At 51.5% G+C, this 13,356-nt stretch overlaps 5 protein-coding genes across 5 annotated transcripts; 2 read left to right on the plus strand and 3 right to left on the minus strand.

Moving 5' to 3' along the window:
- Positions 1–909: 909 nt before the first annotated feature.
- On the plus strand, positions 910–1,327 carry K489DRAFT_314616 (uncharacterized protein; the record flags this gene model as incomplete). Its single annotated transcript, XM_033601025.1, has 2 exons — positions 910–1,146; positions 1,229–1,327. 2 exons carry the CDS (start codon positions 910–912, stop codon positions 1,325–1,327), a joined length of 336 nt encoding a protein of 111 aa, XP_033461941.1.
- A 957-nt stretch (positions 1,328–2,284) lies between these two features.
- Positions 2,285–6,558, minus strand: K489DRAFT_144608 (uncharacterized protein). Its single transcript, XM_033599166.1, has 2 exons — positions 6,557–6,558; positions 2,285–6,394 (listed from the first exon to the last, which is right to left on the minus strand). The coding sequence occupies exon 2, from the start codon at positions 6,130–6,132 to the stop codon at positions 2,479–2,481; it is 3,654 nt and encodes a 1,217-aa protein (XP_033461942.1). The 5' UTR covers positions 6,133–6,394; positions 6,557–6,558; the 3' UTR covers positions 2,285–2,478.
- On the minus strand, positions 6,228–6,903 carry K489DRAFT_144596 (uncharacterized protein). Its single transcript, XM_033599164.1, has one exon. It carries the CDS (start codon positions 6,781–6,783, stop codon positions 6,322–6,324), a length of 462 nt encoding a protein of 153 aa, XP_033461943.1. The 5' UTR covers positions 6,784–6,903; the 3' UTR covers positions 6,228–6,321.
- Positions 6,904–8,322: 1,419 nt separating this feature from the next.
- On the minus strand, positions 8,323–9,745 carry K489DRAFT_144629 (uncharacterized protein). The gene is made up of 2 exons (XM_033599167.1): positions 9,462–9,745; positions 8,323–9,405 (listed from the first exon to the last, which is right to left on the minus strand). The coding sequence occupies exons 1-2, from the start codon at positions 9,497–9,499 to the stop codon at positions 8,460–8,462; spliced, it is 984 nt and encodes a 327-aa protein (XP_033461944.1). The 5' UTR covers positions 9,500–9,745; the 3' UTR covers positions 8,323–8,459.
- Positions 9,746–10,349: 604 nt separating this feature from the next.
- On the plus strand, positions 10,350–12,447 carry K489DRAFT_333303 (t-complex protein 1 subunit zeta). Its single transcript, XM_033602170.1, has 2 exons — positions 10,350–11,850; positions 11,912–12,447. The coding sequence occupies exons 1-2, from the start codon at positions 10,455–10,457 to the stop codon at positions 12,145–12,147; spliced, it is 1,632 nt and encodes a 543-aa protein (XP_033461945.1). The 5' UTR covers positions 10,350–10,454; the 3' UTR covers positions 12,148–12,447.
- Positions 12,448–13,356: the final 909 nt, after the last annotated feature.

A 13,356-nucleotide genomic window follows, 5' to 3' on the forward strand; every position in this document is an offset into this window, starting at 1 on the left:
GCGGTGGCGGCCTTGGATGATCGGTGGTAGTGGAGGCAGCGGTGGTTATGAGGGTGGTGGTGGTGGTATTGGCTGGCCGCTCGGATGAGGAAGGGGACGGAATCGGGATGCCGAATGCAGCGCCAGAACATCAGGCAAGAGACGTCCGAGTGGAGGAGATGGAGGGGATGCACACATAAAGAGAGGGAACTCACCAGTGGGCGACAGCGAGAGCGAGCGAGAGCGTGCGCGTGGCAGCCAAAATAGTCGTGATGGTCGTCGAGGTAGCGGCCAGTGGTGGACAGTCTCGGGCGCAAAGCAAAGCCTGCCTGTCTGGAAGCACCACCGCCAACTTGGCGCAGATAGTGTACAAGCAAATGGTACAGGAAATAAAGCGTGACGGCAATCTGACTTGAGCCGCACGTTTTTTCCCAGAAAGAGAGATGGAGTCGCCCGTCTCGTGGGTGAGGGAATCGGAACGCGTCGGTTATGCAAGAAGTGGAATAAAGAGCAGACCAGACGAACAGGACGACACGACACGACAGCAGGAACAAATTGCGACGGGGGCAAATCTGTTGAGCGTACACTGGCGGAAAGGTTACGGTCGGGTACCGGCAAAAAGCCTGCGGGGATTCCTCCGCTCATACGGAAAGAGACTTTTGCGCCGTGCATCGCGGGCCGTCGGCATGGGACGGGCCCTTTCGATCATGATGACATATGTATTTCCATGCATGGCCTGAGGCGATCCCTCGGGGCTCATCGAAATCTTAGGTAATCGACTGTCGGCATCATCATCATCATTCGCGAATCTTTTAATGCGGAGATCAATTGAACAGTAGCCATCGCGGAAATCCATGACTATTGAACATCACATACCTAACGACGTCCTCTCATCACAGATCAACTCTCTAGCGAAATTGAACGCTCGTCATGGGTTTCTTCTCAAGCACAAAACCTTCGGCAGTCCAATCGCCAACACCATCGAGTGACGGCGGCTTCATCGCTCCCGATCGAGATGCCCGCGCAGCTTGCTGGGAAGGTCGGGATGCTTTCTTTCGATGTCTCGACAGCCATGGAATCATCGACAGCGTCAAGGAAGACGCCAAGAGTCGGAAGGCGTGTGGTGAGGAACTAAGAACATTCGAGAGGGATTGTGCGGGTAGTTGGGTGAGTTCTGAGATATGCGGGTCAATGGCAATACACGACAAGAAGGACATTGGAGCTAACAGATGCCCTCTTTTAATGATAGGTCACATATTTCAAGAAGCGCCGTGTTATGGAACACCAGCGCGATGCGACAATGAAGAAGCTCGCAGCTGAGGGAGCCATCAATGTAGACCAGAAGTAAACCGATCAGCACAAAACACCGAACGACGCAGCATCAGCGAGATTTGAAGGCGGGACTCTGGAAAGGAATCAAGAGAGGGATATGATTGAAAAGCAAATCCGGCATAATCCTATCAAGTTTGGATCAACAGACTACAAGAAAGCTCCTAGGTCGATGTGGTCATCGGGCCGCTGATCCACCCATGCAAACTGCAAGACATAAGACACTATCGCTCATCCCTGAGTAGTGCGACTCATCTCTCTTGAGGGCATACTCGGGCCAGTGTCGCAATGCCGGCCACCTCGTCGACAGACACACGGGCGCACCTTGAGTCCACTTCATCCCAATCATGATCGCCGGGCGATCTTCCAGATCTCCTCAGGCCCCGACTTGACGAGAAGACTATCACAGAACAGGAACGACCTGCACATAGTTGACACCTTGGTGTGAAAATAAGCGAAGCCAAGAACGTCTCGAATGGGACAGCGTTTGTAATATAATGAAATCATGTACTGTACACTGGGAAATTCAGAAAGGGCACACAAAAGAGCATGTACATTATTTGTGTCAAAGTCAGATGGGACAGATGAATTGTATTTGTACAGTACTAAGTTTACGATCATTCAGGATACTACAACACCACTCTAGACACTGTGCAAAGATTGATTGCCAAAGAGCGAGTCTCATGTATCCCTTTCACATTTTTCTTGAAGATTCACTCCACTACTCCAAAGAGCCTGTTCTTAGGCATACACATCATCACACCAGGAAGATGGTCCCCTGAATCCCGAAAAGGCGTTCTGGATACATCATGACTCGAAGCAAAGAAGAACATGCCGATCATCTCGTCTTTCAAGCCCTCGCGGATATCTCGCCATGGAACATATGATCTGCTGTACACGCAGTATTCGTAGTCTCAACACAGATAAGAATCGAAAGAGGTCTTGATATCTCCAGTATACAAGCAACAATATCGCACACTCCTGCTGCGAGCCGAAAGCAAACAAAACTTCTCGCCAGTCCCTGTAAACTCCCGCCTATTCCCCATACCATCGTCATCGTTACAATAAGTACAAAAGCGCAAACAACATCTGAGAAGACAGAAAAATCTCAAAATCATACCAGTGTGCTCGAGGTTTTTCAAAAGCTCAGAAAGGTCTCCAACTCTTGGTCTACGCCCCAGACGCCCTCCTTCCATTCCCAATCACACCCGGCGCGAGGAACTTCCGGGTCAAATTCTCACGACCCATCTCCTCTCTATCCGATCCATCGTTCTCCGCGCTTCCAGCGCTACTTCTTCCCGTCCATTTGATGAGATTTCCCAAACCAGTAAGTGTCATGCGATTCCTCTTCTTGGTGGACGAGAGTTCTTTCTTCTTCTTTTTAAGCTCGGCTTCGTGGTTTTCAATCACATTGCTGCGGGCGAAGAGATATTCTGGGAGAGGTTGGAGGGGGAGACGGTGTGCTGCCTGGTTTTGTGGAGAGGAGAGGGGTTGGACGGGTGCCGAAATTGGTGTTGTAGCGGTCTGGAAGACGCGTGCGGAGGGCGCGGTGCCAGGACGGCTTGCTGAGGAGGAGACGGAGAGGTTTCGGCCGTTGTCGGTGGGGGGTTGGAAGGTGAACGCTCGCGTGGATGGTGAGAACGGGTAGAGTATGGAGGATGCGGACGAGCTGGCTTGTTGAGGGATGCTGTTCATCGTGGGGTTGTTGATGTGGCCATCCACGTCGCCAGATGATTGCGAGACGGGAAAACAGGCCGAGGCAGGTTTGATGGCCATAGGTGGGGAGATGGCACTTTTGCGAATCAATTTCTTGGTGTTGTTACCGTTGGTGTTGGTCTTGTGCCGATGAGCGCCGCCGGTGATGATTGTGGTAATCGTACTGTTTACCACGGGCATGGAGCGGAGATCCTTGGCGCTGCGCGATACGGGACGAGAGACTTCAGTCTCAGCCTTTGTCATGTTCGAGGGAATTGCGGCAGCAGTGGGAGGACGCTGAAAGTGGCCATGGCCATAGAGTGAATCGGGTGAGTTGTAAGAATCAGATGAGAAAGGCGAGGGTAGAAGACCGATATTGATGGTCGGACAAGCTTCGCCACTCAAAGTTTCAAAGTCCGTGGGCGGCAGGTTAGAAGTAGAAGCATCGGCGCGGTGGCTGACAGTGGGCGGCATGCCACGACATTTCAAATGATCCTTGTCAGGTGTGATGCCTACCATGTGGTGGGTCATGTTGAGACGATCGTTGAAGACGCTGCTGTTATCACTGTCTCCACTGCTCAGACTGCTGGTGCTCTCTTGGCCGCCCCGTCCTCCATCGGCGCCATTGCATAGATACAAAGCGCCGTTTTCCCGACCGGACACACCAGCGTATGAAATCCTGGGAGATTGGAGCTCAGGCACACTGGAATCGATCGGAGAGGGTGGTGCCGGTGAGACGACATGTAGGCTTCTCCTGCCACTCATCGTCGCCGACATAGTCATCCAGACGGAGTTTTCTTCAGGAGTGATGGGCGAAATTTCTGCTTGTTGTGCTGGCTGCACGAAGGAATTTTGCCGGTATGGTAGCTGCGAAGATGATGCCTCGGAAGCTGACTGCGAGCCTGATGTCACGATATTACGTGGCACATTCTCCCGATTCAAGCGGTTGTTTTGATCGCGAGAGATGCCAAATGAAATATCTGGCGGATGTGCTCCCTCGTCCTGTTGATCTTGCCCGCTGGCGACATCGCCGTAAGACTTTTCGTCGCCGCCCACGACAGGGTATGCAGGACCTGTTGATTGTGCAGTGAGCACATTGTTCGCTTCTGGAATTGCAGTCTCGGGGCGAGCCTTTTTGAAAAGCCTCTTGCCAGTCATAATCCCTGCAGATGTACTGGGTCTCGAACCGAACCCGAGTCCGTTACTGAAGCTTTTCATGATACCTGGCGAGGGCAGTGAAATGCCGATCGGAATCTCGGAGAATTCTCCCTGGTTGTCCACGATGCCATTGGCGCATCCAGCCTCGTTTGACTCGCTTCCGGAGGCATCTTCGACAGTGTTCTCCATCCTCGTCGCTCCTCGCGCACGAGTGAAACTGCCCCAAATTGGAGCAGGTCCAGAATCTCGCAGGAAGGCTGCAAGATCATAAGTCGTGTTCACGGCTGCGATTCGCGCCTCGCGAGGCTGTTGGCGGCCTAAGGAGAAGCTCTGCGTGCGGCGATACTGCCCACTGAGTCGGGACATGTTCCGGGCGAGGAAGGATTTGTTTTCCTTGACCTCAGCGGGCGCGAAGATCGGGGATGGGGCCGCGCCTTCCTTATCCTCAAGGCTTGCTGTTCTTTGAGACGAGCTGCCGGTGCTTTTCTGGGTCGATTCTTGTATTCCACGCTTTCGGATGGCAATGTCTGGTGGGAAAGGGGCTTCTTCTCGCGGTTGCTCAAAGCGGATGTCGAATGGGATTGGATGGGCTGGTTCTAGGATCGGTTTGGACAATGTCTTGTGCCTGTTCCTCTTGGAGTTGTTGCTGACATTTGAAGGCTGTCGTGGCAGTGGCTTATCGAGTCGAGGAATGCCCATCGAAGTGTTGTTCCGTCGATGCTGACGCCGTACGGACATAGTGTCATCATCTTGTTGGATAGGCTGTACGCTGAAACGGGCAGAGATTGAAGCATGGCGATTCGTGGACGTGAATGGGGCGGATGGCGAGCGATAATGCTTCTTCAATTTTCTCTCCGCCATGTACTCGTCTCCCTCACTACGGCTGCGTGCTTCGCCTTCGATGAATTCGTCGCTCTCATATGCGCCGCTACTTCGCTGGTCGGAGACTGTGTTCGACCATGCGACTAATTGCTCAATATGGTACTCCAGTGGGACAAGCTTTCCGGTCATTTCCTGCGAGACTCTCAACCAACCTTGCTCGTTACCGCGCATCGCTTTGAAGACGTCGACAATCTCCTCCGGAGTAATGCGATCTTCTTCCTCTTCGTCTTCAGGCTTAGTCTTTGGGGTCTTGGTGACATCGCTCGGCTCGACAGGATCAGGAGGCCATTTTGATTCCTTACCCGACATTACGCGATCGATGTAATCTCGCAGCTCCATGAGGGCGTCTTCGCAGACCTCGAAAGTGCGGACCATGGTATCTTTGAAAGTAGTCGTTGTGCGAACAATTTCCCTGACCTCGATCTCCCACTCCTGCAGTTCCTTTTCCGTCCGGTCGGTGTCATACTTCAGGATCGCTTTCAGACTCAGCTTGGTGAAATCTCGTTGCATGTGCGGAACGCGCTGCCGCGCCTTTTCATTCGCAAGGTCCAGGTCTTTGTCCGTCTGTTCCAGGAAGGCATCGATGGATGAGACGTGGCTTTGGAGGATGCGAATGACCTCGGCAGAACTCAGTGCTCGGCGATGACAGAGAAGGTGGAGACCAAAAATTATCTGGGCGACAAGTTTGAGGAGAGGGTGATGCTGGCCTACACTTGGGCCATCAGAGCCTGAAGAAATGTGGGTATTGGCATTTCCGTGACGACTTGCCAGTCCGTCTGAAGGTTCGTGTTCTGGGGATGTGTCGTTCAAGGCTCTGTCACTAGGACTGTTGGCATCGGTGTTGAGGCCTCCTGCTGCTGCTGCTGCTGCTGCTGCTGCTGCCGCCGCCGCCGCCGCCGCCGCCTTTGCTACTTCGTGATCGCGAATCGTTTCCTCAAAAGCAGCTTGCATCGATGGCATGGGATGCTGAGGCGGTCCCAGCATGCTCGCACTGTCGGCATCGTCATCCGGGTCGGTGATCCATTCTTCAGATTCATCTGGGGAGCTGGCGATTGAGTAAAACTTGTCTTCGTCGCGCATTGCCGCCATTTCTAGAGGTGAGAGACAAGACGACCAAGCTGTGTTGTTCAACAGGCACTGTGCGCCTCAAGGGAGAGAGATGCCGCGTCTATGCCAGATTGCCGACGACAAATAGGAATGTTATGCTACAAGGTGGGATGTGTGCAGGCTGTGTTTGTCGGGTCGGTTATCTGACAACGTTGCGGGGATGGTCCTCAGTCATTTCTCATCGACAAGCACCTGAGACTCTTTCGGTCTTTCTTCTTTGTTTGGGAATGGATCATGCCATGAGCTGACGGAGATTAGGAGATGGGAACGGTTGTACTGTTCGGAGGGATCGCGATTAAACGAAGAAGCATCGGAGGAAAAACAAGAGTAGCGATCATCCATGGATCGTGGGAGAAACGAAAACAGAGGGAGTGAGAGAATTGGGATGTAAGTGAAACCGTGGTACCTGAAAGAAAAGACGTTCCCGCCAACAAGAGCGTCGACGATAACCAACCGTTGATCGAACGAGCATGTTCCCGGACTGATCTTCCGCTTCGTCACCATCATCAGCAGTGATCCTTCCCCACCCCAGAGGATGTCCGTGCTAGTTCGATACTGGTTCTCTGAGCCGTTCTCGATCCTTTCACCCGTTTCTTTTCCCTCATCATGGTCAATCAAGGAACGTCTGGGCATTGCGATTTGTCTCACGGGTTGCACCGACGGAGTGGGCGGGAATTGGCGAATACCGTGTGCATCATGTACCTCGCACCACCCGCATCCGTGCGATGGTGGTAGCGCACCATATTTGCTGTTTTACCGGATCAAAGAGAAGAGGAAAGGCGCGCGTGTGGTGCAGAGCAGTGCCAAGTGTAAGTGGGCACAAAAAGGGAAAAAGACGACACCTGCTACATCCGGATGCCGGTTTATTTTGGGTCAAGAGTGGACCGGGCGGCGGGGAGCGTCCAGGACATGACACTGTGTGTGTCGCTTACAGTAAAGTACTGAAGGCCCCTTGGACGAAGGAAGGACGAGATGATGAGCAGTGAGAAGCAGGAGAAGGACCAGGAACAAGGAGGTGTAGTGGAAGAGTGGTCGGGTTGTGCCCCGGCCCGTGATTGCCGCCACGCGTTGTGCTCCCCGAAGCCGCCGTTGGTAATTCACCCACCGGTTCACGCTCTCGTCTAGCTTTCTCTCTGTGTGTCTCATCACCTTGTCATCCGTTGCTTGGAAGTCGTAAGCCGGCAATGCGAAGATGAGACTGTCTCACTGCAGCAGCTTTCGATGTTGATCTGAAGGTCCGTGTGCACAGCAGCAGGAGTTGCTTGTTGAGAGGCAAAGACCACGCAACAACGGAATGATCGTATACTACACAAGTTGGAACTGTGCGACGCGAGCACAGCATTTGTTGACGGCCAAAATACAGTACTGAACAACGATTGGATTGCGACGCATACAGTCGTACTGTAAACATGGATGATTCTTGCTCGCTTTGCTCCTATTCTTTTCACCTAATTATGTCAAGGGACAAATGGTAAGGCCGTGCTGTAATCTCCAGGTCTACATTACTGTACATTGCCCATGCACGCTACCGGAAATATCATATGTTGGCAGGTTGAAGGCACAGACAGACTGTACGTAATAAGGCCCGTTGCCGAGACCCTGTCCATGTCCTACCAACACGACAGCGCCAGCAAATATCGACGAGCGAAGGGAATGTATACTTTACATATCGTCATGCTGCCTGCCTCAAAACCATGTCTGCAGTGGTGACAGCGAGTCTCAAACAGCTGTCTGGTTGCAACCACCTGCACCGTTTTTGAGCTGCGATGACAGGGCCTGCATGCGATCCTTCGAGATCCCTATAGATGTGTAACCCTACAATTGTCCTTCCTTCCAGGTGGCTTTCTGACTTCTCAGATCGATTTGGTTATAATTGGGCTATGTATAAACACTTGGATGCCGCTGTCTGTCGGGGGAAACAATCACATACTCCATGCGTCAGTTCATGCATTGTCAAGGATACTATACAATACAACTATAACGGGTGCATGCAGATACGCTGTTACGTACACTTCGTTCATCAACATTACTCATGAAATTCAACCAATTGGAGTCACGCCTCTGCCGCCACGGGTCACAGTCACACCGCTGACCGACTGCGACATTGTCCAAGTATAAGCACTTGGAGTAAAATTTGAAAACAAGTCTCGTTTCCTGAAATTGATTCAATCATCACATCTCCTGTTGAGATTCGTCGATCACGACTTCTTTCATCATAGAGCATGCGAATTGCAGTCTTTGATGACCCGGTACAAGTTGCGCCAATTAATAGAACGTGGCCCGGCCTAAGAAGTGTCATGGACGACGCTTCATGGCTTTTGGAGACCGTCTATTTTAATGCCATTGTCCTGCAATTTTGCCAAGACTACACCATGCTCATTTTCAAGCCTCTGCAAGTTTGCTGACAGCTCGTTAAGCTCCTTCTGATGGGCTGCGAGTAGGTCGCTGATCTCTTTCTCCTTTGCTTTGCAGGCTTGTGCTGCGTCTAGCTTTTGTACGCCCAGGGTACCGAAGTCGGAGATCAACCTGAAAAGTTCCGGTGCTTGTAAATTGGCGGCAGTGTTATTGGCCGGAAAGATGAGTGATGCTGGAGGCGGCGATGGCAACTTCTTGCTAGTGATTGTCTGGCGTTGATCATCATCTGTAGCTTCGATTGATCGTATTGTTGGCGATGGGGTATTTTCTCTGATCGGAGAGGGCCGAGGTCTGAGTTGACGTCGAGGCTTTGTGGTAGCTGCACGTGACGATGGTGGTACGGATGCTTTCTTCGGAGATGTAGCACGAGTCTGAAATATTTGGAGGAGCCTGGGTGCAATCGAGTTCTTGCCTGCACCAGACACGCGTTGATTTTCGGGCGATTCTGAATCGAGGGGCAAGAAAAGAGGTGTGCTATACGTCGAGCCTTGTCTTGTGGAGTCACGAGGACTGTCATCGTGTAGAGGCATCGTCGCCTGGGTGAGCATGTCATCGAGCGCATGCAACGCTGGCGATGTCATCGATAGTTGGTCCGCTGAGATTGAGGGCTTGTGCGATGTTCGTTTGACAGGACGACTTCTTTTGGGGCTTTGAGGCTTTGCTGCCTCAGAGCGTTGTCTCTTTCGAGACTTTCCGCCTGCCTCAAAATCGTCATCGTCCTCGTCGCGTCGAGCTTCGGCCCTTTGAGCGGCCTCTTGATATCTGAGCACGTCCTGCGTAACGATCTCTTGCGGCACACCATCCGAATCGGACTCAATGAGACTCATGGCTTCGACTGTGCTTTTGTTATATCAATGCGTGTCTTGTAAATTTTCATCTCTCTTGCCTCATCATACCAACTGCGTTTGTCCTGTTGAGGGTCTCCAAGAGTCATGAGGATCCGAGTGTTGACGTAAGCCGATGCCCTGAAGTGTGACGCCGAGAGTGTTCAACAAAACGATTGAGCTTGACGAGAATGATGAGGAGTAAGAGGAAGAGGAAGCCAAGTGTGCGACAGACGTGTTGATGAAAGAAGCAAGGTGAAACCCAACGAAGGTCGCCAAAAGTGATGACCTTTGAATCGAGACGCGTAACATTCGCGAACTTGCATCATCTAAACCTTGGAGCCTTGAAGCCTTCTCGGAACTCTTTCGGAACTCACGTAGGCATGCTACTTACTACACAGGTTTACGCGCATCTGGTCATGTTTCATGATTTAGACCAACAGAGTGAAAGCTGACAGGGATTGCAGGCAGATGCAGGCAGAATTAAGCAAGATCTCAGTATTGCTCCAATGATCCATGCTCATTTCACTGGCGGTGGCCTAGGGATGCTCCAACGATTGCCCAAGTGGAAAGCTTCTCAGACGTGCTTGACAGCACTTGGGCTCAAATGAATGATCCCATGACTTGCATATTTGATCGTGGATGAGCATTTAGCAAGCAGCAAGATATGGCAATAGCTTGATGCATCTCACTGACGCGGAAGTGTATTGATACTGGTAGGTAATCGCGTTGTACAGTCGTTGACCGCAATGAGGAATCTTGATGTGAAAATCAAGGATTCAATACTAGCGGAGGTCAATATTGAACTTCAAAGGAACGTTGTTAGAATGCAGTCTCTGGACCCTTGCTTTCGTTCAAGCCCGAGCTGGAGCGCTGTCGCTCAGAGTTGAAATGTTCCACCATGGTCCGTGCCTGGAATTTTTGACGAGCCTCTGGTGGGTAGGTAATGGACAGCCACGCGACCGCCTTCGAAGTGTAAATCCGACATCGTAACCTGCAACACTCACACCTTTACTTGACTGCCGCCAAACTGAGCAGTTTCCTACTAAATTCTGAGCGGTAATCATGTCCGCAGCACAGCTTCTCAACCCCAAGGCCGAGTCACGGCGCCGCGGCGAAGCTTTGCGTGTGAACATTTCCGCAGGAGAAGGTCTACAAGATGTGTTGAAATCAAATTTGGGCCCGACCGGCACCTTGAAGATGCTGGTGGATGGCGCCGGAGGTATCAAGCTCACAAAGGACGGCAGTGTGCTGTTGAAAGAGATGCAAATACAAAATCCAACTGCGGTCATGATTGCTAGAGCAGCAACAGCACAAGATGAGATCACGGGTGATGGAACTACAAGTGTTGTCTTGATGGTAGGCGAGCTTCTGAAGCAAGCAGATCGATACATTAGCGAAGGTCTTCACCCTCGAGTCATCACAGACGGCTACGAACTCGCGAAGAATGAATCGCTTCGATTTCTAGACGAGTTCAAGTTGGAGCGAGAAGTCGACCGAGAACTCCTGCTGTCAGTCGCCCGCACATCACTAGCCACCAAGATCAACTCCACCCTTGCCACTCAACTCACGCCAAGCATCGTCGATGCTGTGCTGGCCATCTACCAGGCTCCGGCCAAGCCTGATCTTCATATGATTGAGATCATGACAATGCAGCACCGTTCCGCGGCAGATACACAGCTCATTCGAGGTCTTGCTTTGGACCACGGTGCGAGACATCCGGATATGCCCAAGGAGGTTTCCAATGCCTTCATCCTAACGCTGAATGTCAGCTTGGAGTACGAGAAGAGCGAGATCAATAGTGGATTCTACTACAACAGCGCAGAGCAACGCGAAAAATTGGTCGAGAGCGAGCGAAGGTTCGTCGATGACAAGCTGCGAAAGATTGTTGAGCTCAAGAAGGAGGTTTGCGGGACAGACCCCAAGAAGGGCTTTGTTATCATCAACCAAAAGGGTATCGACCCTCTTTCTCTTGACGTTCTGGTCAAGAACGGAATTTTCGCCCTGCGGAGAGCCAAGCGAAGAAACATGGAGCGTCTTCAGCTCATCTGCGGCGGTGTCTCACAAAACAGTGTCGATGATCTCACACCGGATGTGCTCGGCTGGGCCGGCAAGGTGTATGAACATCAATTGGGCGAGGAGAAGTACACTTTCATTGAGGACGTGAAGGACCCGAAGTCCGTCACCATCCTCATCAAGGGACCTAATGGTCACACCATTGCACAGATCAAAGACGCCGTGCGCGATGGTCTACGGTCGGTGTACAACATGATCGTTGATGGAAGTGTTGTACCTGGTGGCGGTGCCTTCCAGGTAGCATGTGCAAGACGTTTGACGTCGGACGATTTCACCAAGCAAGTCAAGGGTAAAGCCAAATGGGGTGTCTCAGCCTTCGCTGATGCTCTGTTGATCATTCCTAAGACGTTGGCGGCGAACAGCGGACATGATGTCCAGGACTGCAGTAGGTCTACTCACATATACAACTCGAACAAGGTATCTTTGCTAACTATGACCTTTCACAGTCGCTACGCTTCAGGACGAATACGATGACGGCAACGTTGCCGGTCTCGATCTCAAGTCAGGTGAGCCTATGGATCCTGTCCAACAGGGCATCTTCGACAGCTTCCGTGTCCTCCGCAACAGTATTGCAAGCTCAACAGGAATCGCGTCCAACTTGTTGCTGTGTGATGAAATGCTCAAGGCTCGGCAAATGGGAAGGACTGGTCCGCCAGGCGGCGGAGACGGAGGCGACGAATGAACGATGCTATGAGATGAAATAAAGCCAACGAAAATGGGACAGCGACTTGCACGAGCACAGAATTTGCCTGCAAGGCTTATCAACATGTTCTGGGTTATTCCGCCTTGACGGATCGATGAGGTGAAAGGGTCTCGTGACAGCTTCCAGGAAGCATCGTTGAATTTCGATTGCCTCACGCTGTGGCTAATGTAGAAAATGCGACCTCAATGACCCTGATCGACTGTTTGTTGTTATGTTCCAGTGCTAATAAGCTTTCCACCATCAATTTCAATGCTGATGCCGCAGCATGGCATGTTCGTCAAATGTGTGATATGCTTTGGTTATGTTTCACGGTAGAATCACTTCGTTGGCTCTGTCATAATATTTCAATTTATTCCCGCCGTTGTTGGATGTTGTGCTCCATCGCGATTGGAAAATCTGCTTCACGTGACTGGCACCACCGCCCAACCCGCCAAGACTTTCGAATCTCAACCGCATTCCAGCTTTCTTTGTCTGCCACAAAGCTGTGTAAGTTGGCTTCTTGCGCAACAATTTCCGCACATCTCGCCAATTTCTTCAGCGCGAGGACTATCATATCACCAGCGACGTGGGAGAAGTTATCATCACAAACTCAAAACCAAGGCTTCATCGCAGCAAGAGCCGTGTGAGGGTAAAGTACGGCATCCAGGCAATAGACGATTGGGAGAGAAGGTCTCTTGGGCCCCATTGCTCCTTCCCGGCGTTTTCATACTTCAGAATTGTTCTCCTCACGCCTCTCTGCCTCACCGACGTGCACCACTCCTCGCAGTTCATTACTGCAACTCCTCTACGAACCACCTTGTTGAACGCGTATTCAGCTCATCTTCCTCATTTCCGCAATACACACCCACACAATCTCAATCCTCCTCGGCTTGTTCTTGCCGCCTTCAACCGAAAGATCTCATTCACGATCCCGAGCATTCCAGCACCACAGTTCCTTCAGAACTGAATCCATCATCAATCGCTCTTCATCACCATTCTCCTACGAGCTCAGCATTGCAAGCTCCAGCCTCTTCCGCCCACACGCTCGATATACGTACCAGCACAAGCACAGCCCGCTTCCACTTCAAAAACGCAACACCACATACCGTGTAGCTATTTCAAGCACAGAAAGATTAGGAAATCAAATATTGAGTCGACCAGTGCAAATCGTATTCCACATCTGTTGTACTGTCATCGGCTATTCCATAT

Source organism: Dissoconium aciculare (genome assembly GCF_010015565.1).
Source record: "Dissoconium aciculare CBS 342.82 unplaced genomic scaffold K489scaffold_3, whole genome shotgun sequence".
Lineage (NCBI taxonomy): Eukaryota > Fungi > Ascomycota > Dothideomycetes > Mycosphaerellales > Dissoconiaceae > Dissoconium > Dissoconium aciculare.

Excerpts from the sequence above, each read along its gene's own strand:
- K489DRAFT_144596 (XM_033599164.1), bottom strand. The coding sequence starts at position 6,783 with ATGCCCAGACGTTCCTTGATTGACCATGATGAGGGAAAAGAAACGGGT.
- K489DRAFT_333303 (XM_033602170.1), top strand. The coding sequence starts at position 10,455 with ATGTCCGCAGCACAGCTTCTCAACCCCAAGGCCGAGTCACGGCGCCGC. Across the intron at positions 11,851-11,911 it reads ACATGATGTCCAGGACTGCA|TCGCTACGCTTCAGGACGAA; the intron begins GTAGGTCTACTC and ends GACCTTTCACAG.
- K489DRAFT_144629 (XM_033599167.1), bottom strand. The coding sequence starts at position 9,499 with ATGACTCTTGGAGACCCTCAACAGGACAAACGCAGTTG. Across the intron at positions 9,406-9,461 it reads CAACAGGACAAACGCAGTTG|CACAGTCGAAGCCATGAGTC; the intron begins GTATGATGAGGC and ends ATATAACAAAAG.
- K489DRAFT_144608 (XM_033599166.1), bottom strand. The coding sequence starts at position 6,132 with ATGGCGGCAATGCGCGACGAAGACAAGTTTTACTCAATCGCCAGCTCC.